The following is a 26,855-nucleotide window of genomic DNA, read 5'->3' on the forward strand; positions in this document are numbered from 1 at the left end:
CGAACGTTAACGAAAACGACGTCAGCTTATGCGGGATTATCGGAGGTATTTTAACACTTACACTAATTACCAATCTAGTAAGACTATTGGTTATTAACAGTTGTCTTAAGCCGGGTCCACATTTGTATCATTTCGGTGTATCGTATCTCCGTTGCGTGGCTTCGGCGCGTATCATGATCGCTAGTTTGGACGCAAAATGATACTCGTTAATGATACATGCCGTGTCTGATACGGCTGATCGTGATACGTCAACATGATACAAATGTGGACCCGGCTTTAGAGTACAACTCGCAACCGTCATGGTCGTGGTCGTGCGTTCGAATCACGGCTTTATTCTTTCCACCCAGATGATTGACCAATGGATTGTTATTTCTGTGTGCAATTTATAATGAGGTTCTACGGCCGGAATCTCCGACGAATCACAGAAGGCTATCTATAAATATTATCAAAGAAACTCATAAATGTGTGGCCCAGGCAGGGTAGTAAGAACAACTGCATCATTACTATTATAATTTAGTAATTCAGTCTTCAAATCAATCATTTGTTTAAATAATGTCTATATCTGAATAGAGGGGTTTAAATTTGCAGGACAAACTGATTTAGTATTTATTGGGATTTGGGATGTAGTAATAATGAGTAACAACCAAACTCATACTTTTATTTTAACATAATATTAAATACATTTTTTTTTCAATTAACAATTATATAGATAGCCATTTACATATTAATAGACTCGGTCACCCTTAACAACATTCTCCATACAGTAAATATATTTCGTAGTTGACGACGTGAGTACTGTTTCAAACAGTGCAATTATTCCTCCTTTACTTCAAAGGGCGCGCGTAGAGAGTGCTGCCTAATTATTATTGTTTTTTTTCTGTAAGTCTATAACGTTAAAAAGAGATCCAAGATACCACACATCACTTTAAAACATCCCACTAAACTTAGTTAATGTCAAAGCCATACTGTATCTTTTCAACACAGCGTAAACACAATTTAATAGACAAAGACAAAACAATACTGTAATAACATTTATATTTAAATAATTTATGAAGCTTTTAGACAAATGTGATTGCACTATTTATTGGAGAATTTATGCATTTTTTTATACACATTCACAAATTAGCCAATTCCTGTGATTTAACTAAATTTTATGACATAAAAAAAAAAATGTGATAGATTATAAATTAACTTTATCATAATATCAGTTATCATAATTTTTATGAAAACTCTTAAGCCTATAGTTCGTATATGACCAAAACGCTATGAGTAAAACCTCATGAATGTCTAAGACTTTCAAGAATGTCCCATCCTATCTTGTGGATTATTGCACTTTCACATGTATGTTGTGAAAGCAATTTGCCTGTTATAAAATCTTGCTCACATAAGGAAACTAGATGTAATTGGACCTTAATCATCTTCCTTTATTTCTTCACATTTCACTAATCATTGCCATTCATCAAGTCCGTCACTCGTTTGACTTGTTAAACATCAAAATAGCACCATTTTTTCTAAAGTGCTTTGTACTAGTCAATCATTATGAATTTTCAAAGGATCTGAAAACTGTGCTGTAAGTATATAAAACAAAGCTGGTGCCGGGACTAGTGTAAGGTACCATAGTTCTTTGAATCCTGTAAGAGAAATAATGCCATATGCATGTATGGTCCAATGACCTAAAAGTATTATAAGATTTCTAGTGTTCTTTATTGAAGATATTAGAAGAGCTGGAGCAGATTGATCTATCTTAATTGAGAAGTGAGATGCTGAGGTCATCATTGATATTATTATTATAATGTATGGGAATGCACAATCTGAAAATAAATAAGAAACCAATTAATTAAACATTCAACTCTAACAATCAAAAAGCAACTCCTATTAAGGTCACAAAACTGTATACTTTAAATGTTTTATATTAAATAACAAGATTAGACTATCAAACTACATCAGTATAACAATGTTGTCAATATAAAGAGGTTAATTAGTACTGCTGCAACCTCATATTGCATGATTGTTCTTTTACCACACACTCTTAACCAAAATGTAAACTTCTGATAGACTTCTCTATAAGATGTGGACACTAAATTTATACTCACATATCAATCCAGCAGCAACTGTGTGTGTCAGAACCAGAATGGGATAGAAATAAAGGGCACAGTAAATAGCCTTTTTGCCTGAGTTATTCTTCAGCCAAATGAGAAGTATTGGCCTTAAAGTTACAGTAAGGAGTAAACTGAATGCATAAATAAGCAAAACTATTGTATATCTGCAAAGAACATTTAGAATTATATCAACATGTGATATTTTAAGAAAAATATCATGTTTCACAAAAAAATAGTTAAAGATTTAGATTACTCAAGTATTACTCATTTTTCAAATAACTTCTTTGTTTTTTTTTAATTTGAAGACTTAAAGTAATATACACTTACAAAGGATACACTGCTTCCTGTGTACAATGAAGTGTCTCCTTATAATCTGGTTGAGGGTTATGCAACAAGGTATACCAGTCAGACAAGGCTTTTGGAGTGCACACATACAAAGCAAGTGAACCTGCTGGAGGAAGTACCAACAATGCAGCTAAAGTCCCACAGAGAATTTCAGTTAGCGCACAAAAGTGCTGCGTTACAGTTGTTAACTTTCTGAAATCAGTTATTCTTCATTAATTGTAAGTTACTCTAATATATTTATGTGGTATCACGATTATATTTTATAGTAACTATGTTTTTTTTATTTATAAATGGGAAGAAACTACAGTTTGTGCCTGAACTGCTACAACAGGCAATACCAAACCAACAGTACCTGAACAAAAGCCATATGTAGCAAACTCAATCTCAAATAGAAACTTACTTTTTTCCGGTTGCAACCATATCAATAAAGAACCAATGTAGCACAAGTGGTAGAAGAACCATAAAACCAAGATATTGCCAGTCATATAATGTGGGCTCATCGGTACACTCCACGCAATAGCTGGAGGTGTTTGTACGAAATCCTCGAGGGCAGGCACCACAATCACTCCAAGCATTATCTACTAGCTCTGTACGACCACAATATAATCCGGGACAAGTTCTTACTGATGACATTCTTATATTTTAAAATATATATTGTAACTAGTAAAGTTATTATAGAGACTTATTAGGTTAAAAGTAATAACACTTTTAAGGCAACGTCCGATATATCAATAACTGAAATAATTTAAATAAATATACCCATAGCTCATGTTTTGATATAATTTAATAATTATTTAGATTGCTGTATGTATTTACTATTGAGTACACAGAATACGGTAAGTGGTAACCAAGAGTGAAGAGTATAACCATTACTTACTCATCTGTGGAATATCAGACAATTTCCCAAGATATAATAAGTTGTGACTTCAGTTTTCAGACACAGAGGATAATTATTATAATTTTTTTACCTATTAAGAAAACTTAGTACAACTTTAACTATATGAAGTAAGCTTAATGTTAGTATATATGGTCAAAACGAAAAAACATTTTACATGATTTCCTACTTTTATTATCTGTATTTTATTATTAATTGCTTTTCGTTTTCTTAGTAGTTGTCTTTTGTGTAAATTCTAAATTTAATAATTGTAAAATTTTAGTTGGAAGGTTTAGCGCCGTTGTCGTTGTATTATGTTATATTTTTATATAATATAGTAAACGTTATATTTTTTAACTTAAACATGGAATAACTGATAAAAATTATCATTATTGCGTCAGGAACTATAGCAATAAAATTGACCTGATATTTTCGATGAGACCAAGAAAATTACTTATTGACATTTTGCTAGCAAGTGTTATTTTCTGATTTACTTACATAATTTAAATGTTTATTATTAGATTTTATTATGACATGGTCATATTGTGATTTAGATTTTGCTAAATAATACATAATTACTTACAAGTAAATTAAATTTATTTTAATATAAATAATACACTGGTAAAATTAATTATAATTTAATTAAAATGTCAAAGTATATAGTTCACACACAAAACATAGTAGCCACTGAGATTATTAAAAAATTACAGTTCCTTAAACTTGCCATCTTTATCACATTTAGCAGTAAAACGTTGATGAAGCCGTCTGTAAATTATTCTCATAATTAAGTATATAGCCACAAGTAATACAAAACATATCGACAAAAGAATAGCGGCTATATCCAACATATAATATTTAATAAAGGTTAGACCTACAGCCGGTGAACGAAGGTACTTAGCCCCACCATTTCGTAAAACGTACTCTGTCCACCATATGGCATTTTCAGGACCAGATATCATGGGCGTTACAACCTTGCTCTTCAATTTTATCATGGCCTTTTTGTAACTGTAAATAAAAATACCATTACACCAAAAATAGTCCGATGTAAAATCGAATTCACTTATTTCACGAGAAATGAATATGTAGGTACTATATCCGATAAAATTGGCAAAACATATATTATCTTCTTAAAGATTTTATTCTTAAATTAGATTTAATTTTGATTCAATTCTAAAGAAACATATTAAAATTAAATATAGTATCATACTTTTCGTTGGTAGCGACGTCGCTTATAATCTTCTTCGTTGTTTCTGTTTCCAAGGATTGGATGTCTAATATTTCTCCTGCTCCATGTCGAGTGATCTCGGAGATGAACACTTTATGAGACCGTAGTATTGGCAGACCGATAATAGGAACTTCGTAAAACAGAGCCTCTTCCAACGACCGAGCTCCACCGTGTGTTATAAAAGCTTTAACATTGGGATGAGCTAAAAATAATAAATTTTCGTATTATTAAGTATTTTTATTCCAATTCAGTTTTGTTTTAATTCAATTCTCTAAAATTTTGTAACTCCACCCTCTAACATTAAAATCAATCTAATGCAAACTGATAAAAGTATACGTTTCAAATATTTTATAATTTGCACACTGTAAAACGATTGCCTCAAAAAAATTAAATATCGTAATCATGGAATATGCTAACACCGAGATAATGATAATGAAATCGAATTGAATGTCAATTTATGCCAGACGGAAAGACTTGTCTAACATACCTAAAATTTCTTGCTGTGGAAACCAGAAGTTGGTAATGACGTTGTCTGGCCTATTAATCATGGTCGTGTTTCCAATCTTCCATAATACTACAAATGGTAGTTCTCTAAAAACATCCGTCAAGGTTTGTAATATATTTGTGGAAAGATGCTCTGGTTCTTGAAGAGCTCCAATACTGAAGTAAACAACACCTTTAGTAGCTGAATCAAGAATCTCCTTCAAACCCTAAAAAGCATATGTTTTTCTGAATTCGAGAAGCCAAGTGAAACAACACGTCCTTTTCAAATGTAGTTTTATAAAAACATGATCTAATTATGTTAATATTTACCTGCTGCAACGGAAAACCTGGTTTAATATGTAGTCGATCGACAAACGAAATTGCGGGTACCGTTGGTCTGTTACCAATCAAAGTGGGATTAGCAGCAATCAACAGGATATCAATGTCATATTCTACTTCAATTAGGGGACGTTTCAAGCCAAACATTTTTTTCGCAGCAATTTCACTTAGAGGAAGATGATTGTAGTAGTACTCATTCCTAGTTTGGTAATGGCGATAGAACTCCACAATCTTTTGCCACCCCGTTAGGTTTCTATAGTTGAGTACATTTGCATCAGGATACAGCAGGGGATGAATTGGCGTACCCTTGCTTTCGTATTGGTGAACTTTTCCAATCGATGTAGTAATGGAAACGTGTGGTGCGTCATATTTTTCTGCTATCGCATACAAAAGTGGCACATCGGCCTCTGTTATCACCAATTCGAACTTAACGTTCGGGTTTATGAATAACGAAGACATAGCCTTCGACTTTAGCTGTGCGATGGCTAATTTTAATGAGAATTCATTGATATCTTTCAAGCGGCTATAATAATCATCCGTATCAGTCATTAGTTTCTTATACTCGTCCCAAAATGGTCCTGATTCAGTCCCAACGTTCAACTCGACGATCCTTTCCATTTCTTGTGGAGGGAATTGACCAGGGTATGGAGTCATTACAACCACTGAGTGACCACGTTGAGCGAGCAATGAAACATATCCACGGAACACGAGATGGTCAGAGAACGATAGGGAGGAAAATAGTGCAAGAATAGATGCACTTTGCACATAGGTGCATAAAGAAACAATTATAACAGTAATTTTCCAAGCCCTCATTTTGTATAACACAACCGAACGTAACTGGAAGCAATATTCTTATTCACCTTTTTCGAAAAATTATTTAATCATGCTACATTAATTAAACAAGTGTTTCGAAGGTCGAAATAATTACTCTCTGTTGTCATTTTGGATTCTATTTAAAAGAGGTTTTAATAATGATTGCATAATGTAGGACAATAGGTTTTTAAATTTTGTAATCATCTTAACCTAGATTTTACATATTATACCTACTTTTTTTGTTTTGTTTAAAGTAGGTATATTGGTAAAAGGCTATATATAAACACTGGACTAATCAAGAACGTTGTGTCAATTTCCTTGTAATGTAACACCTTCCATTTATATATATTATTAAAAACTTAAATTAAATATTACTTTTTACTTTACCTATATGTATTTTACTTATAATTCTTTGAGCTAATTTACTTATAGACAGAATTTAATTAAATACATACATTTATCGTAAACAAGTCTATTAAAAGTTAAAATATTTTATTTTTAATTTTAGTTTCCAAAAGAAAGTTGTACAATTTTGCAGCACAATCTATACTCTGTATTTTAATCTATAATGAGTGATAAAATGTCGTCTATGCCTTCGTTTCCCCTAGCAACATAAACGAAACAGACATATACACCAACATTAGATTATTTTATACAATGAATCGGGATATTACGAGCTATTCAATAGTAGGGCGAATAGGTGAGGGTGCCCATGGGCTAGTCTTTAAGGCTAATCACCTACCTACTGGCCGTGAGGTGGCCCTAAAGAAGATTCTTATCAAAAACATAGACGAAGGAATACCAGTTAATGTTATGCGAGAGATAAAGGCTCTGCAACTGCTTCGGTGTAAATATGTATGTTTAAGTTCAATTATTTATTTGGTTAATACAACCACTAACTATTTAACCAAATGAAGTATGGAGCAGGGACATTTCTACAGCTTTACTATTAATATTTTATCGAAATTTGGCGATCGACTCCAGGGTATAGACCAACCAATCACAATCAGGTCTATCTTACCATTTAAAGATACCTTAATTTTTAAAATTTTACATTTTTAGATTATAAAACTCTATGATATGTTTCCACGCGGTATGAGCCTAGTTCTCGTACTCGAGTACATGTCCTCGGGGTTATGGGATATGCTGCATCATAGACAACAAGAGTTGACTCTACCAAGAGTAAAAGCGTACGCGCAGATGCTTTTAAAGGGAACACGATATATGCATGCGCATTATGTTATGCATAGGGTACGTAAAAGTATTGATTAAATGGATTCTCTTTTATAATTAAATAGAAAGATGGCATGCAAGGCATGTCAACCGTCATCCAACACAAGCAAAAGCTAATTGTAGGACTTTACTAGAACTGCTAAGAGCCATTTTATATGAAATCGTGTACAATTCATTTTACAAATAGATGAGCTTTTTAGGATAACGAAACTGATACACACATTACACGTGGAATATTTTATCTATATTATATATATAGATAAATTAGTGAAAATAAATAAAAATAATAATTATTAATTAGTCTTCACGGCAGCAAATGTTATATTATGTGTAATGTACGGAATGTTTAGGTATAATTTTTTTTTTCATAGGATCTTAAGCCGGCAAACTTACTTATAAACCATGAAGGTGTTTTGAAGATAGCAGATTTGGGTCTAGCGCGATTATTTTGGCCTGATGGAGGTCGACCTTACTCACATCAAGTAGCAACTAGGTAGATACCAAACTGAAATATTATTCCTTAGGTAGTATATTTTTAAATGGCTTTACGGATGGCAGTTCCTAAGCAGATATTAATTATAAGTACATATGTATTATATTTTTAACATTTACAAACAAACGAAATTAAGATATTGATTTAAATCATTTTTAGGTGGTACCGGGCACCAGAATTGTTGTACGGAGCACGATATTATACTGAAAATGTCGATGTCTGGGCAGTGGGTTGTATTATCGCGGAGATGATCACTAAAAAGCCACTTTTTGCTGTAAGTGGTTAATGAATAAAATAAAAAAGTGTATCATTTACAAAACAACTGTTTTTTACGCGGGAAATGCTTTAAGCAATTTCCACACATCTTTTGTTTTTTTTTAATTACGGTAAATGTCGTAAACGATATCTTTTTTGCGTAAAGCGTATAAAAATTGTTCATAAGCGTTCAATGAACTTTCCATAGACGAAAATTTAAGAGTTGCTACTTTTTTTAATTTTGACATTTTTAGGGTGAATCAGACATAGAACAACTAGCAATAGTGGTACAACACCTGGGTACACCTACCGAAGAATCATGGCCCGATCATTCAAATTTACCGGATTATCATAAAATCACGTTTCCCGAAAGCCCACCAATGTCTTGGACACAAATTTTACCGGGAGTCGAACCAGACGCGGTTAATTTTATTAAATCTTTTTTACTTTATGATGAGAAGAAAAGGATATCTGCTAAAGAGGTAAGAATCTAGTTTAGGTTTCTTTGTATAAGTTAGCGATCAAGTGCTGCCCATAAAGGGCAGTCAGCGCCTGGATATTCATTTTAGTAGGTGTGTTGCCGGCCTTTGAGGCGGCTTTCTTTTTAAACAACTGCATGTCGTGTCTCAGAGAAGGCCTCTAGCAGAAGACAATTCCACAGTTCGCAAAACACAATCCCTAGTGAGGCGCACTGTGGAAGACTTTCAGCTATTATGGTGTTACGGTATAAGTTATGTATGGATTTTAGTCAGAGTAAATTTCTTTCATGCCAGTTTATTGCTTGGTAAAATTGATAGAAAAGGACATTCGCAGGTTTATTATGTTATACTTGCAGGCCTTAAAACATTCGTGGTTACGTACGAAGCCATCACCAGCCAATTTAGAAGATATGCCGAGACCTAATTTGAATATGAGACGCTAACTTCCAAAAACGTAACACAATCTATGTAAATAAAATAAAACGCAAATTAAAATTAAACATTTTATTACCCTCAATATAAAACAATGTATAATACACTTGTACTAAAATTAACGAACACGGACTTTGCAGACATTTTTATTAGATTTTTCTTTCGCATCCAATTCCGACTAATATTATTATGCTTTACAAAAATGGAACACCAAGCATTTTTGGCAAATAGCGGAAAAAAATGAATTCTGTTAATATTATTCCCCAAACAGTCAAATAAATAAAATTAGTTCAGTTCAATCATTTTTGTAGTGGCAATAGTAAATAAAAGAATTAATTGATATTTAGTCTTAAGATATTTCATTTAGATTCCTTGCTATCTATCTTTTGGCTTTGTGTCGTTCTTACGACTATTTCTATATAAACAAAATTTTCTATACTTTTCTGTTCTAAATAAAGTAAAATTAGTAAAACCCTAAAAATCATCAAAATTGGTTGGATTGATAGACTGATGGATTGATAAAGATTGTAGTTTTTCTTGTAACCAAATACCATGAAGATAAAGAGTTCGTCAAAATCAAGTCAAAAATTTAATCGGAGGGATTGCATATTCCAATATTACTATAGAGTTATTTACATCAGTAATGTGCATTTGGCACACTTGTCGTGAATTTTCAACTACTTTACCAGGTTAAGACAGAAACAAGTTAAAAGTTTAACAGCAATATAGAGATCCCTTATGATATCTTTAATAATAAGCTAATACATCATTATTAACATCATTAACATCAAATTTGGTGCCTCAGTACAAATGATTTTACAAACTGTTTGGTAAAATTAGAAATTTCACTTGTGAATTGTTTGAAAAACCAATTTTTGTACCAAAGAACTTTCTCCATATCATACTTAATAATAGAGAGATCAATAAGATAATAAATACAAAATTAGTTTACATACATTATTAATAACCTCTTCTAAAACTGTATCCATAAGTAACTTATGTTATAACTTGTTTATGGGGAGAAGTAGAGAAAAAAAAGAAAAGTCTGAAAATTCTGATATCATCACAACAACAAAAAATACTATAACATAACTGTTAAATTTCGTATGAGTCAAGAAATAATGTCACATAATCATGTCCAAGTATGAAAAATCATAAAGATATACTTAACTAATAATTACATTTCTTTACAAATGAAGACTGTCTTTTGTAAGAAGTAATTATAACATACATTTTATTACAGATAAGCTCAGCGCTAAGTATATTTCCCATAAATAAAAGGTAGTTCACGCTATGTCCCAAATCTTACCCATAGAGCACAGAACGATCTTTTCTATTGACAGACTGAAAAAATCACTTACTTTCTGTCTTTCTGAAGTAAGTTAAGTTAAAATCAAAATTATATTTACATTGAAATGGTAATTCATTTTACATAATAACATTACATAAATTATCAATTTCTCGCTGCTCCAACTTCCAACAAAGAAGCAGTATCACCGATTTATATTATATACAACAGCCAAAGGAGTTTTCTATACAAAATGTATAATGTTGTACTGTAATATATGAACAATAAGGTACAAGAGCGTATTAGATAAATATGGTTGAAAGGGTCTTTGGTCAAACTAAACTTATCAGTGTTGTATCTTTGACAGCCAGAATTCAATTTTACATATGAAAAATTTATATTGTTACATGATTTGCTTCAGAGACTGCAATTGTGCTCATACAGCACCTACATTCATACAAATTATCTATAACCTTGGTTTTATTAAGTATGCTACTTGTGTGGGACATATATACACAACTAATATTCAAGAATGTAACTTTTAATGAGGTAAGTAATCTAAAATAAACAGCCCATTTTTTTGCAGTTACAATACTGTTATTAGCTTTTTTTATAAAAAGACAAAATGCCCATACTTAAAATAAGTAATTACTATGTTAATATATGATCGCACAGCTAGAGGGCGGTATTAGGTCAAGGGTCAATTATTTAACATTGGTAATTCAATACATACAATACCCATAAATTCTAATACCTCATTTACGTACAGCCCCTGCCGCCCCTCGCGCTGCTGGCGATAATTCCCTAAATACTGCTGCAGCAGGATCGAGAGGAGTGTGTGTTTAGTGTTTACATACTGCCCTACAACCTTCAAGTTTCGGCAATGGCAAACGTCGAAATAATTACAGCGGCCGCGCTGTCTCTTTTTGCATACATAATTATGTTCGATATTTAAAAAGATATCGAATACAAAAAAAGAATGAAACATCCCAAATTACTTTTTCCGTTTCCAGTTGTTTTAAGAATTCGATTGTAATCTCATTGCTCCATTCGGACGGCTTTTCGATGATCTAAACGAACGTCTTTCTCCTCCAGGCGCTCGGCGAGTATTGAGCGTCGGAGCAGAATGTAAACACGCACTGCCGATCGCGTGGCCGGTCTTTTGACTTCCGCACAAAAAACCGCTATTTTGGAGTGCGCCGGGAAGCGCGAGTGGCAATGGAAATGACATGAGAAGTATCTCGTTTACACACTCATCCTGCCCACTTCCCTGCTCACTACGGCTGAATGTAAATGCATAATGATTAAATTGAAAGTTGAGACAGCGCTAAGGGTAATTGTCGTATGTCATAATATTACGATTTTGACATCCTTAGTGCTAAATCTCGACTCGTGGATCTTTGCATACTGACGTATCTATGATGCAACATAATACATGATCAAATTTACAATTACATTTTCTATTTCTCATTGTGGTGTAATTTAATTATTATTATTATTCAACTATACAAACGCAATACTGATTTTTTTCTATACAACTTTTTTTTTTTTTACTATTTGTATATACGTTTGAGTTTATAAGGCATAATTTTGGTACTAAAGTCCTTTAGTTAAGTAAGTCTGGTATTTAATATGTATGGTATGAAACCCAGTATATGAATATATTTACAATTGAATGCATATTTACAATATGGTATATAAATATAATTGGCTAAGTTGACAGAAGCTCCAAGCACTAACAAGTAAACTTACATGTAACGATGCAAAGAAGCACTTTTCACAAAACAACACTATCTTAACGCATATAGTAAACATATATGCTAAATAGTAAAATAGAACTTCACTTCCACTTTATCACTTTACTCATTATTTCACCAAGGAAAATCACTGTTTTTTAAATTACATTTCCTTATTTTACTGTTATTATCACTGTGATATTTCACAGCTATATTCACTGTGATCAGTTGCGTATCCAACCAGCCGCGTTCAAGTATTGCTTAAGGGCCTGGTCAAGCTCGCCATGCGTCGTAGATGATCTACGCAGAAGCATTCCCTTCATGGTTATATATTGCGTAGGCGCTAGGCTGAGCGTATTGCAAATCTGAAATAAAACAAAATCAATTGGACATCTTAACTAAACATAAATAAAAAAGTTTCGCCCTTGATTTGAGAACTGGCAGTAAATGTAAAAAGCATTTAATATGTATTTTTGACGTTGATTTGAGTACATTGTGTTACCTAAACAAATAAATGATAATAATATATTCACAGGGGATTCATATTAAAAAAAAATTCAACACATTTAAATTTCACACAAAATACATGTTTAGCGTTTTACCTGTGCCTCATTAGTGTTGAGCAGCTTCTGCGCGGCGTTGGAGCAGTTCTTTTTGCAGCATCCACATCCGGTACTTCCGTCCCGTGTGCACCTTGGGCTGGTTGAACTTGAGGCGCTTTCGGCGTCTCTGGAAACGGTAGTTGTAAATTTTAGACAACAAATTTAAATAAAATCAGAAGAATTTACTTGTTAAAATTTTTTGTAAAATTATTTAAAAACAAAAATGTCTAATTACTAAATTGATATTTCATAATATAACTCACTTTTTTCTTGGCTGCAGCCCGGTCGACGAGTCTTTTATCTGTGTGTCCGGACACCCACTGCTGCCCTGACAAAAACAACAGGTATACGAATTCAAACTCACACGACGAACTTACAACACACACAAAACAAAATTGACCATTTTTGTGTGTCCTGTATACATACCAAAGAAATTGTATATGTAAGTTAACTATTGGTACTTGTCTAGTCTAAGAGCTATCAACGAAATCGCTGACGCAAAGCTGGACAAAGCATGAATCATGCACAATAAAAAATTAGGTCAAAACAATGAAACGCAAATAAAATAGAAAACAGAATGTTATCTGTGGATCAGAAACATTAGATACTTTTTAGATATCAAGAATATAACTATACATAGTTATAAAGATTTATATTGGAACCACATACACAAATATATTTTAATAGACTGGATTTCCTTAAAATCTATTAAATGTTTTTATATAATATAGACAAATTAGCTATTTACTTTTTTATATTATAATGTTCCAAATTTAAAATTCGTACTCATTGAATTCTCATTCTAAATTCAAATCCACAGATAACAAGCAGCGAAGCACATGTACCAGGGCAAGCCTCACGTCGTGTCCGTGTTTTCTATGCAACGCGTGTTGCTCGTAGTGCGCGCATTCTTCTAAACGCGTGACGCCAGCTAATCTGTAACGGTGTAATTCAGCCAATCGCACGCGTAACTCTCGCTCGCGCCATAGACCGCTTACTACGCTCGTTTGTTCTGCTCGACCGTAGAACTGTGCCGTCCAACGAAGGCGCTCTGTGAATTCTCTGAAATAATTTATTTTTATTTTAAATAATGTTGCATTCTATCCCATCTACCTCATTTTCAGCATTCATATGTCTTTCTTTATAATCGTGATCTAAGTACATGAACTTATCCACTTGTTCCACATTTCCATCAGAATATCACATACAGTCCTATTTTACCTCTTGCAAAAGCTATTAGTTTTTCATAGCTGTAACCAACTCCTGCAATTCCTCTAACAAAGACGCCAATGTCACTTGGTCCTCGGTGGAAAGAACGCAATTTACAAGGAACTAGTCCATTTCTAATCCCTATATTTTACTCTCTTTAATATTTTTCAGACTTTTCAGTTCTTGAGTCCAGGGAGACCAACAAACCACAACGCCTTATTTTGTAATTTTATTTATCTCCATTAAATCTAATTTTTAATTGATTTTGATTTAGCCTATGAATATCTTTAAATAATGTGAATCATTTAGAGTCATCTAGGCTAATAATATAAAAAAATGTTTATTTTCATTGAATAGACCTCACCAGCCTCCCGCTAGTATCCTACATTATCCCTGATGAACATATAGAATATATCAACAACAACATACATCATTACATATCCATATGAAAACTTGGATAATTGCAACAAATGTGTAAAAACAGTACAAACAAAAATTCGTATATCGCGTACGCTGTGGCAATATTGACAATAAACCAAAGTGATCTAACTTAACCACTTAACCTTCTGAAATAATCATAATATAGCAATAGATACTAATATTACTTAGTGAATTCACTTCAACTGAAGTGAATCCTTCAACTGCAGTAATATAACTATATTACTTACTTTTTCTCTTTGGCTAACTTCCCAAGTGTCTTTTGCTTATTTCTTTGGTTATTAAAGAACACAGATACCAACTGATAGTCTCGAACGAGACGTTTTCTTCTCGTCCTTTCACGAAGTCGACGGGTGTATATATCTACTTGTGATAATTTGAGAGCTGAAAAGTAAATACAATCGTTACATTTTCTATAGCAATGAAATAGATGAATAAGGCAAAACAAGTGTAGTGTGGCTGCTTAAGGAAGACCTTGCTGTGCCTTGTTGCAAACAATTAATATCTAACTTTCAATTTCACAAATGATTCTATATCTTAAGGAATACCAGATAAGAACAGTATATGCTTTATAGGGATGTGAAAAAAAAACGATTAAAATTTTTGTGCGCGATTTTTATATTGAAAATCAATTATAGTCGATTTTTCATCTGCCATCTACCGACATAATGTCTAGTCTTTTATAACCTGGACCTCGAACTATTAAGGATATTCGATATACATTGTTTACAATGTGATACATTGAATAGATGCTTTGAAGATGTATTGATTTGCTTAAGATTGACACTCAGCATATATCAAATTTCAAACTATCTAAACAACGTAACTATCAAAATGAGATTTTGATTATTCTAAAACTTAAATTTGTGTTTATAATTTCTATTGCTTTTTTTAAATCATAAAATCATGATAAATAAATAAAAAAGGTCGAAATGAATTCAGAAATTAGGAAAGATTAGTTCATAAAAAAATCTATTATTCTTATATCTTTAAACGAGCAATTCTTGTATATATATATATATAATTGGAATCTCAGAATCGGCTCCAACAATTTTCATGAAATTTAGTATACAGAGGGTTTCGGGGGCGATAAATTGATCTAGCTAGGAACCATTTCTAGAAAATGTCATTTTATTCGTGTTCTATCACACTCATAATTTTTTTCTTTAAATTAATATCTTAAAAAAAACCAGTTCAATTTTTTTTTATTATTCTGTCGGTAATATCTAAAAATATTATTTATATTTCATAATTTTATTAGTATGTAATTCGTACTTAAATAAAATTTACAAAAAATACGATTTATAAAAATAAAAAAATACCGAGCTAAGCTCGGTCATCCAGGTCCTGTATATTAAATCTAATGTCTATAATCACTTACCAACATCTAGCTCATCATCTTCTGAATTGATTGACAAAGTTGATATTAACTGTTCAGCTTCATGATCATGTTCCTATAATGCCAATAAAAAATGTATTATAAAGCTGAAGAGTTAGTTTGTATAAAGTATTCAGGATCTACTATTATTGAGTTGGGCTATGCATTTATCAGGAAAGGCATGATATATTGGAGTTAAGGAATGTTACCTCACAATAATTTATATATTAACACAGTTGTGATTGCGATTGTGATTGCAGCTGTTTTTATTGAAACTTGTGATATTTTTTTGGGATCATATTTGCCTTTTTTGCCACTCAATAAAAATTAAAATCTATTTAAAGATGATACAATTGTGATATTTAAAAAAATATCAGCTATATAAACTTTAAAAGCCTTATCCAGCTCTAAAACCTTTCTGTAGAAGTTAATCTATACTAATATAATAAAGAGGAAAGGTTTGAATAGGCTCCGAAACTACTTGGCAGATTTGAAAAATTCTTTCACTGTTGGAAAGCTACATCATTCCTGAGTGACATAGGCTATACTTCATTTTCAAAAAAATAGGCATCCTTACTAAAATTACGATAACATTAACATTTGTTTATTATTTGATACAATTCTAACAGATGGCGCTGAGTTAAAGGTAGTAGTTAGGCAAGACGACGTTTGCCAGGTCAGCTAGTGATAATATAGATTACTATCATATTTTTTATGCTATACTTTACAAATATCATGAAATTCTTTTTATTTTGCAAGTTATTATTTAGCATAGGGTGCACATATATATAACATAGCTTGGTATATACAAAATAATCAACAAAATTGGATAAGATACTAAGATTACTCACTACAACCTCATTAAGTTTATCCCATTAATTATTAGTTGTTTAGATTACTATAATTTAAATATGAGTAGCCCATGCTTGATGAAACTCACAGAAATTCTTCTATTTTATAAAATTATACAATCATTTTAAGTAATGAGAAGTATTCATCAGTATAACAAACTAACCCTTTCAAAGTCATCTCTATTTGACATATAACCAAGTTGAGCTGCCTCATCTGTGGTTATGGCTAATGGTGGAAGACGTGATACAGCTGTGGGACTGAGTGGACCTTGGTCCTTGTCAGGGCAGTGCAATGATGGTCGACTAGTGCTTTCCACATTACCCCATGTTGCACGTCCAATACTACCTTCTAGATATCTTGCTATGTATTCATCTTTAGTTTCTAAAATTTATAACATTTATTAGAATTTAATGATGTACACAATGTACATTAAATTTATAATTATAATTCTAAAAATAGCAGATATGTTTGTTATAATTTACTTAAATGGAGTCCTGAATTGAAATACTATAAAGGTTGAATAGTTAATAAACTATTTTTCTTACCTTCTGGTGTTCTGGTTTCAATATGCTTAGCTATATCTTCCCAATTCCCGAAACCAAATTGTTCTATAGCATCCAATAATCTGACTTCTTCATTCGCTGACCAACTATTACGTCCCAAAAATATACCAAATGCTCCAGCATCCTAAAAGTATTATTTATTAGTAACAACAAATCAAGTCTTTCAAAAAAAAATATTAAAACGCACCATAAACTGATAAGGGTGGTCATTTTTATGAGATCCAATTTCAGCACCATGAGAAAAACACTGTAACAAAAATAAGTAAGTATTATTATATTATTTCTGCATTGCCGGCAATTATTTATAATTCAAATTTAGCGCCAAAACTTTATAATAATGACAAGGACGTGGTGTTTTACCTGCAAACAAATATCAAAATCTTTACACTCCGCACATCGTACGCGAACACCATTTATTTCTTCTTGGCAATAAGTACAGTTATATTTAGCATATAAATCAGAAAAAGACATTTTCCTTATATAAAATCATAAATTGAATAATATGTTGACACACTGGCAGTTTTTCGTCAATTGTATGCAGCGGTAGCCATGTTTATTTTCACCATAGACACAGCAGCGTTGACGTGATGAAGCAATAAAACAGATAACTAACCAAACTTATAGCTAAACAATGAAGATAACACGTCACTCCTTTTAAATGTTTAGACACTACATGTTATAAATTAAAATCAGCCTTCTTTACAATTTATTATTATCTAAAATGCAATTGATATTCTTAAAAAAAATGTTTTCACGATGTTGTAAATTAGAAAGCGCACTGTACAACTTTCGTGAGTTTTTTCAACTAAGATAGGAAATCATTATTACATGTATCTATCTTTCTATAGAACACCTTATGTTTTTCTAATTCTTCCTACCGAACCTAAACATAAGGTATTGTAAATACTTTTTTGTAATAAGATTATCTCTTTACATTAGGAGAAATATATACGTGATGTAGTCCCTAATCCCTTACACCATCAACTTAAGGGACACGTGCGATCCAACATTAGACATAAGTCAAATGAATAAATATAAAGTATTTGACTAAATATTTCAAGGCATTCTGATATTTCACGGGTATTGCTATTGAGGAGTTGTAGTCTTCGTTTAGTGAATCTGGCATTTTCTCATATTCCTGGTCATGTGGCCTCAACAGTACCTTTTCGCGGTTTAACTACGCACTATGGCCCAGCGGACTACGCGATAGATTGTTAAAGTTATATTACATATTATAAAAAAACGAAAAACCTGTTATAATTTAACCCTTTCTGGATTATCTGTTATAATTTGGTACAGACTATTTAAAAAATAAGGCCAGAGGCCTGTGGTTATCGAAAATAATGATAATTGATAGGTGAAAAAACTCTATCTGTAGACTATTTAATCAAATATCAGTTTTGATTTTTGGTAAACATTACTAAAAGTTTATAAAAAAACGAAAGGCTCTATAAATTTTTATTTTATTAGTGTTGTAAGTTTCAATTTTTCCTTTTTGAATAGTTAGGCCCTAGACGGTCTAGGTGTGCAATGTAACGTCAAAGTTGATTAAATCTTCCTGTGTTAAGCAAGAGCTAGCTAGTTATTACTTATTACCAAACATGAAATCCAGTAAACGTAGACTCCAGGCGCTCGCAGAGGGATCTGAAGGTCTTTCAAATTACCTGAAGATGGAGGATTCTGAAACATCAATTCCACCAGTTTTTAGATCACGGTTACACGATCTATTTTCGCAAATTGAAAAAGAATTTGACCTTCTCTACTCAGAAAATTTAAATCGTAAGTCTCGTAATGAATTACTTCATCAATTCATACTTATAAAATTTATCATTTTGTATAGATTATTTTCATGCTAAATGTATATTTACCATAATAATTTTTTTAATCTATAATTTTATATATTTCAACTCGCATGTGTTTATCTTATAGTAACAATACAATGTAAACAAGCAAAACTGTTTGTATTTTAAATTGTATTAATTATATTTGTATGTCTTATTATTACAGTGCAAGAAAAAATAGATATTTTAAGTGAGAAACTTGAACGAGAAAGTTGTGTTGGCGATAAACAGAATGCTGATTATATTGAGTTTGAGACATCAGGAAAATCCTCAAAAGCAAAAAGTAAGTAGAAATATATTGTTGTTCTTTGAATAAGTTATGTAGAAATGGTGTTTAATAGTTATTAACAATTCACCTAACCACTACCACAATTTTTTATTATTATTGTATATAATATGTTTTTCCCACTGTATTGTGTTATTACACATTATTATAACTTATATTATTATTATTATTGTTATGACTTATATAAATAAGTTTAGAAAATCTATACATTTTTAGTTTATTATTTTATATCTTAACATTAAACAGCAAACAAAACTTCTGTTTTATTATTTGATTTCTAGACTTAATATAAGTGATATAAAGAGTAGACATTAACAAATTAAATTTAATAAATTTTCTTAAAAATAAATACTTAAAGATAACAATTTTTTGAAGGCAATACACCAATAATCTTTAGATAGTATGTACCATTTAGATAAGATTAATAAAACCATTGTGATTTCTGCCTCAGAGTATTCACAGACATACAAATCACAATATACATATGTGAAAAATGAGAATGAAATCCTTTAAATCTTGTCCAGTGTTGGATAATTGTGCTCGTGAACTTTCAGTATCACAGAATAATTCTCAGAAGGTGAAAACAAGTCATAAGTTAAGAGTACAGACAAGTAAAATTGTATCCAGTTTTAAGGCCCCAACATACAACTGCCAGCTTGTAAGGGAGTTTACTGGACACAAAGACGGTATTTGGGATGTGTCTTCGGCAAGACCGGGACAGGCTCTAATTGGTACTGCCTCAGCAGGTAAATTTTATTCTTATCTTATTATTGTAAGTTTTCAAATTACATTGTATGTGAAGTTTAGAATAATTATGCTTATTGCTATTACAAGTTACATGTGAAGAATTTAATTAGTATGAATAAATAGTGATTTTAAATCCTGATGGATATATCAACCAAGAATAAGTATAATAATATATGTTTGAAGAAATTATAGTTTTGTTTGTTTGTAAAGCTAAAAGCTGGAATTAAGGAGAATTATAAGCGGTTTTAAAATTTCTACAAAGTATTTTTGCCCTACTCCTTTTGGTGCCTCTCTATTACTGGTGGTTGCTATCAGTCTTGTAAAGTATATCTTGTCCAAATGTAGTATTTCTCTAATAAGGCCACTATACTTGTCAATTCCCTGACATTATGCAGCCATTTTTCCTTCTACCCACATGCCTTTTACTTAACCTAAATTATTGCAGTAACATTTTATTACAGATCACACAGCATGTATATGGAGTGTGGAATGGGGGAAGTGTTTACTGCAGTACACTGGACATGCTGGTTCAGTAAACTCGTTAAAATTCCATCCCACCAGGGATATTGCTCTGACCAGCAGTGGCGATAATACCGCACATGTATGGCAGGCTGCAGTAAATTGGGATCTACCAGTAAATATATTTCAATATTATTTTACTATTTAATTGCGTTATGTTACTCTTAACAATCTGAGTTTTAAATGCACTAATAGCCGAAGACAAGCCAGCATTTATTATATTATATTTAACAACTACTAAATAATTTGTTATAATTTGGTACAGACTATTTAAAAAAAGTAGGCCTATGGTAATGAAAATTAATGACAGGATGATAGGTGAACAAGAACCTTTATGTAATGCTAAAAGGTTCAAAATGGGATCGCAAGGTCTGTTCTGACCGTTTCAAGGCTGGATGTAAGGGGGAAATTTAGTATTACGGGAGATACAAAATAAATTAGTTAATTAATAAATTTAGAATGCATCGCAGGTGGCAGTTTGTGGTACACCCTCCATCGCAAGGGGGATGTTTAGGCCCCTTTAGGTGGTGTCTTTTTTTCAATTCTAGATGAATAAAGATATTTTATTTGTTTGTTAATCAAACCCAGAAACTCTTATATAATAAAGTCTTACTTAAGTGGTCTATTATTTGGGTATTTAGTTTTCTATGTAAAACGAAAAATCATCAAGGTTATAGATTGAGAAGTGCAAACCGATTTTATTACTGTTAATAAATTACAGCGAGGTCAATCATCAGAAGAAGAGCTGGAAGGTGGTGGCGAAGAAAGTATGGGAGAAACCGACAGACCTGAAGTACTGCGGACACCACTTTCCGAACTCATGGGGCACCAGGGTGTGGTGGTAGCTGCAGATTGGTTAACTGGAGGTGAACATGTGATAACCGCCTCCTGGGATCGAACCGCTAATTTATATGATGTGGAGACAGGGGACTGTTTACAAATATTGACAGGTGAGAAAATATATTATAATTATTTGGAAATAAAAATATTTAATAATTTAAAAGCTTTTGGTATAGGCACCGCAAATCCTCTAAAAAGATGGCCTGGTGCCGGATCTTCACCGCAAGTCATCTACTATGTACAATTAAAGACCATGCATTCTACAAACATATATTGTGCAAAGGAAAAAAAATTCTTATACCAATACAGAACATGTATTAACATAATGTTCTGTATTGGTATAAGAATTTTGCATTTATAAATTACTAGCTGAACTGGCAAACGTCGTTTTGCCGTTATGGTTATTGTGCCTCACTCGACATAGATAGGTATAGTGTGTCGTATTTATAAGATCTACAATTACTTAGAACATTTTATGGTTCTATCTTTAATAGTTTAGGCAGGGTACGCAAAATAAGTAACTTTTTTGTTTGATTTTTTACACCTTGTGTCCGAAAAACCCTAATATCTTACGGAACCCTATTTTTGTTCAAAATGAAATATAGCCTATATTACTCGTGGATAATGTAGCTTTCGAATGGTGAAAGAATTTTTAAAATCGGTCCAGTAGTTTATGAGCCTATTCATTACAATCAAACAAACAAAGTTTTCCTATTTATAATATTAGTGTAGATTAATAATTTTATAAAATTCAAATACCAGGTCACGATCACGAGTTGACGCATGCGTCTGCGCATCACAGTTCCCGGCTAGTTGTGACGGCATCTCGAGATACCACTTTCCGTCTATGGGACTTCAGAGAACCGATACATTCAGTGTCTGTGTTTCAGGGCCATACGGAGTAAGTATAATCGTCTATAGAGATTTGTATGTGTTACACACTTACTTCCTTATGCTGTCTTTCGCATAAATGCGTGAGCGTACGCTGCAAAAGTGCGTACGAATCACGTGCACGAATGGTATGTACGCATTTTACACTAGTACTGTGAAGAAAAATCGTGAAGGAAACTGGCATGCCTTAGACCCAAAATGTCGGCGGCGTATGTCACAGAAGGTTGTTTTGTTTATTAGAAAATAAAATAATGAAACAGATCCATAAATGTACCAACGAACGATAGAACGAGTTTGTAAGCGCCACTGGTTTTTTTAATAAGTAAAAATTAATTTTTTATATTATTATTAATTTGATGTGTTCTCAGTATTAAAAGTGCATTATTTTATTTTGTCTATTAATGCTCTCTTCTATGTGCGCATTTAACATTTGCTCGAACTCTGTCACTGGAGACTGATCACCTACTTGGCTATTAGATTTAAAAAATGATTATGAAACACATTCAGAAATCTGAGGCCAAGACCTAAAGACGTTGTAGCGCCACTGGTTTATTTATTTTTATTACTGCGTTATTAGCAATAAGCGTTTGTTATTCTACTAGCGGCCTCCGTAAACTTCGTTTCGACTTAATATGATTTTACTTAACCTAACTTTTTAGTACATACCAACACATGGAACATTTTGCTATGCTACCCCATAGAGACGAAAGATAAACCCGAGAACTCAATAAAAAAAATCAAATCAAAGGGGTCTGAATAAACTTCAAGATTTGCGAATCTTATGAATCTAATATTATTATTAAATCAACTTATTTCTATTATTAATATAAATCCTATTTTCAGGAGTGTGACATCAGCCGTTTTTACTCGAGAGGACAAAGTGGTTTCTGGATCTGATGACCGTTCTGTCAAGGTAAGTTTAAATATAAATAACTATTATCAAACAGTTTTTAATTTAATATTGAATTATAGTGTAATTCTTTCCTGGTCGATCTCATATCGAGGTGATACGGGAAAATTTAGTTAATCACCTCATAAGAAACAAAATGGATAATTTATTAGTGATTATAAAACCTATACAAATTGGTATTGTTATTACAGGCAAAATTCATGATTTGTAAAAACCCTTCAAAATGCTTCTCTAAGCGATGGCTTGGCTCCAGTCCCTACATAGTTTCATGCCTCTGAAAAAGTCAAGTTTTTTTGCATGTTAATTATCATTCTTAATTTACACAAATACACATACTTATATTATAATTCGATCAAAACATTATCCGACGAATTTAAATTCCATTTTGGATTTGATAGAAGACATTTATAAAATTAATTACTTCAATGTTGAATCAACTAATCTGTGACTGTTTTATGACATGTGACTGATATATAAAAAATCTATGTTTTTAGTTATGATGTTACTAGAAGTTATTTAATTCAATAACGCTGTTAAAACTTTAAACAGTTTGCGAAATACATAGCCTATTTTGTGTTAAAAATAACCAATAATTATTAAAAAAAAAAACAATATTAGGTATGGGATGTCCGGAACATGAGGTCAGCTTTAGCAACTATTCGCTCGGATTCATCCGTTAACCGGGTATCGGTGAGCAGTGGTGGATTAATCGCCATACCACATGATAACCGGCAGGTTCGCCTGTTCGATCTCCAGGGACAAAGGCTTGCCAGACTACCGCGGTCAAGTCGACAGGTAATTATACTAAACATTTAAATTTACTAAATTATTACAATAAATTATTACTATTGTATGTGTGAATGATGTTTCAAAATGGGTTTGTTCCAAGATTGTTTAGTTTAGGCTAATTTCATAATATTCTGCTGGATACGGAATGTATTATTGTGAGGTAATTGGTTAATTGAAAGGAAATATGATCTTAAACCTCGAATAGTCAAATAAAAAGGGTTGCCTGGAAGAGATCGCTTGTTAGCGATAAGGCCGCCTGTTGCATCCCTTGTAATTTATATATACTGTGTTATTTGTATTTCTTTAGCAACGAAGTGTAAATAAATAAATAAAAAACCTGCTCTGTGGTGCTTTATTAAGTTAGATTCTAGCAAGACTAAGTATAGTCATGCAATGACATCAAGTTGTCAACAAGGCCCGTGACCTTATTAAGAGAGGCAATTAATAACTTCTAGAATTGAAATTAGCTGTAGTTTTATATTTGTAATAGTTCCGACATTTTAGCAGTATCCAATAGATAATACTTAATTTCTCACGCACTCCACACATTGACAGATGACAATTAATAATGATATTTTGCAAAGATTGTTGCCATTTGAAAAATACCATGGTTTTTCGACATAAGGCAGACTTTCTATGAATATTTCAATGATTATTTTGTATAGTTATAGGCTTGTAAAAAATATGTTCATTTTATTAAATTAGATAATATTTCTTTCTTACACTTACGTCGGTAATCTCAGGGTCATCGTCGCATGGTGACGTCAGTCGCATGGTCAGAAGACATGTCTTCGGGTATCAATTTCTTCAGTTGTGGGTTCGACAGGCGCATTCTCGGCTGGTCCATACAACCGTCTAAGGAAAATTAATTTAGCATTAAACAGTCACCCGTATACCTTCGGAACCACATTGAGTACGTACAGAAATAAATAAATTATTAAGTATATTTTAAAAGAATTAATACATGTTTATAATATACTTTGTCACATGGTTAGTAGATGCCCCACATTTATTAAATTTGAATAAAACTTTTTTTCCAGTTAAAAGCAATGTATGTATGTATATGTATAACTGTTTTCGTGTCAAGCACCTACTGTGATTATTTATTGATCATATAAAACTTGATTATGTAAAATAAGTATCGTGAAAGTTTTGTTTATATTATATTTTAATTTAGCACATAACTGTAGATATTCTTGGTATTACACAAAATATTTTTCTACTTAGACATTTAAATAGTAAACGGACTTGTTTTAAAACGTTCTTGTTGCCATGGTTACCATTCGGTTAAGTAAAGATAACATAGTAGCAATGGTAACATTACGGTATTAACTTTCTACGTTTTAAAATTAGGCCCGTATGTCAAATCCAGTATGTTTAAGTCAAATGGGATACTTAGAACTTTGACTCAACTTAAATGCTTATATTATGTTTGGGTTCTGTAGTCAAAATACCAGCCGTTGTTTATTACGAGTCGTAAATTATTTGAAAGTGCAATTGATAAAACTTTTTTATAATACTAATTGTCTTTTAAAACTTATGATAACACAACATAACACAAATTCACAAGTTTCTCCCAAACCGAGTAGTGGCCGCTTGGAATAGGCTTCCGGATTAATCAGTGTACCATCATTGAACTCTTTTAAAACTAGATTGGATATTTTATCCGTATCACCTCGACGTCCACCGTTCCACAACTGCGCGTTTTTCAGTTTTTGCCGCGCACCGCCTTGTGGAACCAGCCCACTGAAGTATTTCCGAACCAATACGACTTAGGGTCCTTCAAGAAAAAAGCGTACCAATCCTTAAATGGCCGGTATCACTTAACATCAGGTGAGCCTCCTGCCCGTTTGCCCCCAGATCTATTAAAAAAAATCCAAATCTCAAAATACGCACATAATAATAATAATGTGATATGATTATGACACATACATATGTATATAGACAATTTCATATTTCTCTTTATAGTATTTGTCGAAATGAAAAAAAAACGAAAATTATATTGTAATATTATTTATACGGTTTTATTATTTAGTTTATTTGGTTTATATTGATTATTAAATATGACTGTAAAGAGCGAAGAGATTGCATTCTTTCCATCGCCAAAAATGTTAGGTTTGGTTATTGGGATGCAGATAGGACATTGATCGACTGTTACGGTCTGATCTCAGATTTTCAATCTGAAATTGTGGATTAATTATTGACTTCGGGCGTTAGTCAGTTGTAGTATAGACCGATTAAGAACTGGTTGGTTATGTTCCTGGTTGGTCTAATTGTATTTGGTAAAAACCTTATGAATAATTATGAATAATATAATAATAAAAATCACAGCAAAGATATTTCATTAATGCCGTGGCATTCTTTAATACTGAGATATTATAAGTCATAGGCACGTGTGGTATTTTGATGTAGAACCCAGGTAGTACACAGGCGGTTCCTATTGAGGTTCAATTGGTATTCATCGAAAAAAATATTTTTAATAAATATAGAATATAAGTATTACAACAAATAATACTAAAATATTGTATAATGTTTATGCACCTCTATAGTTGGGAAAGAAGCTATAAATGTAGATAATCTAACTTGTCTAGGAATTTTAACCATAGCCGTATTCTAGAGTCAAATCATTTATATTTTTTTTCTATATAAAGTTTGACATATTTCAACATTCTATATGAGAAACAGGCTGAATAGGTCTTGTTTATAAAAAAAATCACACACTTATTTAGTAAAAACGATTACTATCTTTGAAACATAAAATTAAAATCAACTGTAAATCTGTCTTAAAATCGACATGCGTGAAAATTTAACTACTGATCTAATCAGATTAATTGTAAGATGTAATTAAAAGTGATAAAGAACGGATGTAAAAATAAGGTGTATTTATATCAATGTG

At 32.0% G+C, this 26,855-nt stretch overlaps 5 protein-coding genes across 8 annotated transcripts; 2 read left to right on the plus strand and 3 right to left on the minus strand.

Annotated features, from left to right (window-relative positions):
- Nucleotides 1-648: 648 nt before the first annotated feature.
- Nucleotides 649-3,276, minus strand: LOC110993620 (JNK1/MAPK8-associated membrane protein). The gene is made up of 4 exons (XM_022259955.2): nucleotides 2,845-3,276; nucleotides 2,427-2,636; nucleotides 2,094-2,263; nucleotides 649-1,811 (listed from the first exon to the last, which is right to left on the minus strand). The coding sequence occupies exons 1-4, from the start codon at nucleotides 3,075-3,077 to the stop codon at nucleotides 1,531-1,533; spliced, it is 894 nt and encodes a 297-aa protein (XP_022115647.1). The 5' UTR covers nucleotides 3,078-3,276; the 3' UTR covers nucleotides 649-1,530.
- A 1,212-nt stretch (nucleotides 3,277-4,488) lies between these two features.
- Nucleotides 4,489-6,394, minus strand: LOC110993632 (UDP-glycosyltransferase UGT5-like). Its single transcript, XM_022259967.2, has 3 exons — nucleotides 5,357-6,394; nucleotides 5,031-5,253; nucleotides 4,489-4,745 (listed from the first exon to the last, which is right to left on the minus strand). Exons 1-3 carry the CDS (start codon nucleotides 6,176-6,178, stop codon nucleotides 4,489-4,491), a joined length of 1,302 nt encoding a protein of 433 aa, XP_022115659.2. The 5' UTR covers nucleotides 6,179-6,394.
- Nucleotides 6,395-6,812: 418 nt separating this feature from the next.
- Nucleotides 6,813-9,092, plus strand: LOC110993594 (cyclin-dependent kinase 20). The gene is made up of 6 exons (XM_022259921.2): nucleotides 6,813-7,033; nucleotides 7,241-7,429; nucleotides 7,783-7,904; nucleotides 8,064-8,178; nucleotides 8,414-8,641; nucleotides 8,995-9,092. The coding sequence occupies exons 1-6, from the start codon at nucleotides 6,836-6,838 to the stop codon at nucleotides 9,079-9,081; spliced, it is 939 nt and encodes a 312-aa protein (XP_022115613.2). The 5' UTR covers nucleotides 6,813-6,835; the 3' UTR covers nucleotides 9,082-9,092.
- A 2,830-nt stretch (nucleotides 9,093-11,922) lies between these two features.
- Nucleotides 11,923-17,706, minus strand: LOC110993573 (transcriptional adapter 2B). 4 transcript variants are annotated; one of them, XM_022259896.2, is made up of 10 exons: nucleotides 17,497-17,706; nucleotides 17,324-17,383; nucleotides 17,119-17,260; nucleotides 16,737-16,954; nucleotides 15,725-15,797; nucleotides 14,574-14,727; nucleotides 13,557-13,758; nucleotides 12,960-13,024; nucleotides 12,697-12,823; nucleotides 11,923-12,459 (listed from the first exon to the last, which is right to left on the minus strand). In XM_022259896.2, exons 1-10 carry the CDS (start codon nucleotides 17,605-17,607, stop codon nucleotides 12,319-12,321), a joined length of 1,293 nt encoding a protein of 430 aa, XP_022115588.1. In that variant the 5' UTR covers nucleotides 17,608-17,706; the 3' UTR covers nucleotides 11,923-12,318. The 4 variants fall into 4 exon arrangements, with proteins under 4 accessions (XP_022115588.1, XP_022115587.1, XP_022115590.1 ...); XM_022259895.2 differs by having other exon boundaries at nucleotides 13,542-13,758; XM_022259898.2 differs by having other exon boundaries at nucleotides 12,321-12,459; nucleotides 12,960-13,019.
- An 807-nt stretch (nucleotides 17,707-18,513) lies between these two features.
- Nucleotides 18,514-25,726, plus strand: LOC110993608 (WD repeat-containing protein 37). The gene is made up of 9 exons (XM_022259940.2): nucleotides 18,514-18,915; nucleotides 19,144-19,260; nucleotides 19,818-20,009; nucleotides 20,472-20,644; nucleotides 21,251-21,479; nucleotides 22,132-22,270; nucleotides 23,104-23,173; nucleotides 23,789-23,965; nucleotides 24,703-25,726. The coding sequence occupies exons 1-9, from the start codon at nucleotides 18,738-18,740 to the stop codon at nucleotides 24,826-24,828; spliced, it is 1,401 nt and encodes a 466-aa protein (XP_022115632.2). The 5' UTR covers nucleotides 18,514-18,737; the 3' UTR covers nucleotides 24,829-25,726.
- The last annotated feature ends 1,129 nt before the right edge of the window (nucleotides 25,727-26,855 follow it).

The sequence above is a fragment of the Pieris rapae genome, chromosome 7 (genome assembly GCF_905147795.1).
Source record: "Pieris rapae chromosome 7, ilPieRapa1.1, whole genome shotgun sequence".
NCBI classification, from domain to species: Eukaryota; Metazoa; Arthropoda; class Insecta; order Lepidoptera; family Pieridae; genus Pieris; species Pieris rapae.

Excerpts from the sequence above, each read along its gene's own strand:
- LOC110993608 (XM_022259940.2), top strand. The coding sequence starts at position 18,738 with ATGAAATCCAGTAAACGTAGACTCCAGGCGCTCGCAGAGGGATCTGAA. Across the intron at positions 18,916-19,143 it reads CTACTCAGAAAATTTAAATC|TGCAAGAAAAAATAGATATT; the intron begins GTAAGTCTCGTA and ends TTATTATTACAG. Across the intron at positions 22,271-23,103 it reads GTGTTTCAGGGCCATACGGA|GAGTGTGACATCAGCCGTTT; the intron begins GTAAGTATAATC and ends TCCTATTTTCAG.
- LOC110993632 (XM_022259967.2), bottom strand. The coding sequence starts at position 6,178 with ATGAGGGCTTGGAAAATTACTGTTATAATTGTTTCTTTATGCACCTAT. Across the intron at positions 5,254-5,356 it reads CAGGTTTTCCGTTGCAGCAG|GGTTTGAAGGAGATTCTTGA; the intron begins GTAAATATTAAC and ends TATGCTTTTTAG. Across the intron at positions 4,746-5,030 it reads TCCACAGCAAGAAATTTTAG|CTCATCCCAATGTTAAAGCT; the intron begins GTATGTTAGACA and ends TATTATTTTTAG.
- LOC110993573 (XM_022259895.2), bottom strand. The coding sequence starts at position 17,607 with ATGTCTTTTTCTGATTTATATGCTAAATATAACTGTACTTATTGCCAA. Across the intron at positions 16,955-17,118 it reads TGAAACCAGAACACCAGAAG|AAACTAAAGATGAATACATA; the intron begins GTAAGAAAAATA and ends TATAAATTTTAG. Across the intron at positions 12,460-12,696 it reads TCAACACTAATGAGGCACAG|ATTTGCAATACGCTCAGCCT; the intron begins GTAAAACGCTAA and ends GTTTTATTTCAG.
- LOC110993620 (XM_022259955.2), bottom strand. The coding sequence starts at position 3,077 with ATGTCATCAGTAAGAACTTGTCCCGGATTATATTGTGGTCGTACAGAG. Across the intron at positions 2,637-2,844 it reads ATGGTTGCAACCGGAAAAAA|AAAGTTAACAACTGTAACGC; the intron begins GTAAGTTTCTAT and ends AACTGATTTCAG. Across the intron at positions 2,264-2,426 it reads CAGGAAGCAGTGTATCCTTT|ATATACAATAGTTTTGCTTA; the intron begins GTAAGTGTATAT and ends TGTTCTTTGCAG.
- LOC110993594 (XM_022259921.2), top strand. The coding sequence starts at position 6,836 with ATGAATCGGGATATTACGAGCTATTCAATAGTAGGGCGAATAGGTGAG. Across the intron at positions 7,034-7,240 it reads AACTGCTTCGGTGTAAATAT|ATTATAAAACTCTATGATAT; the intron begins GTATGTTTAAGT and ends TTACATTTTTAG. Across the intron at positions 8,642-8,994 it reads AAAGGATATCTGCTAAAGAG|GCCTTAAAACATTCGTGGTT; the intron begins GTAAGAATCTAG and ends TTATACTTGCAG.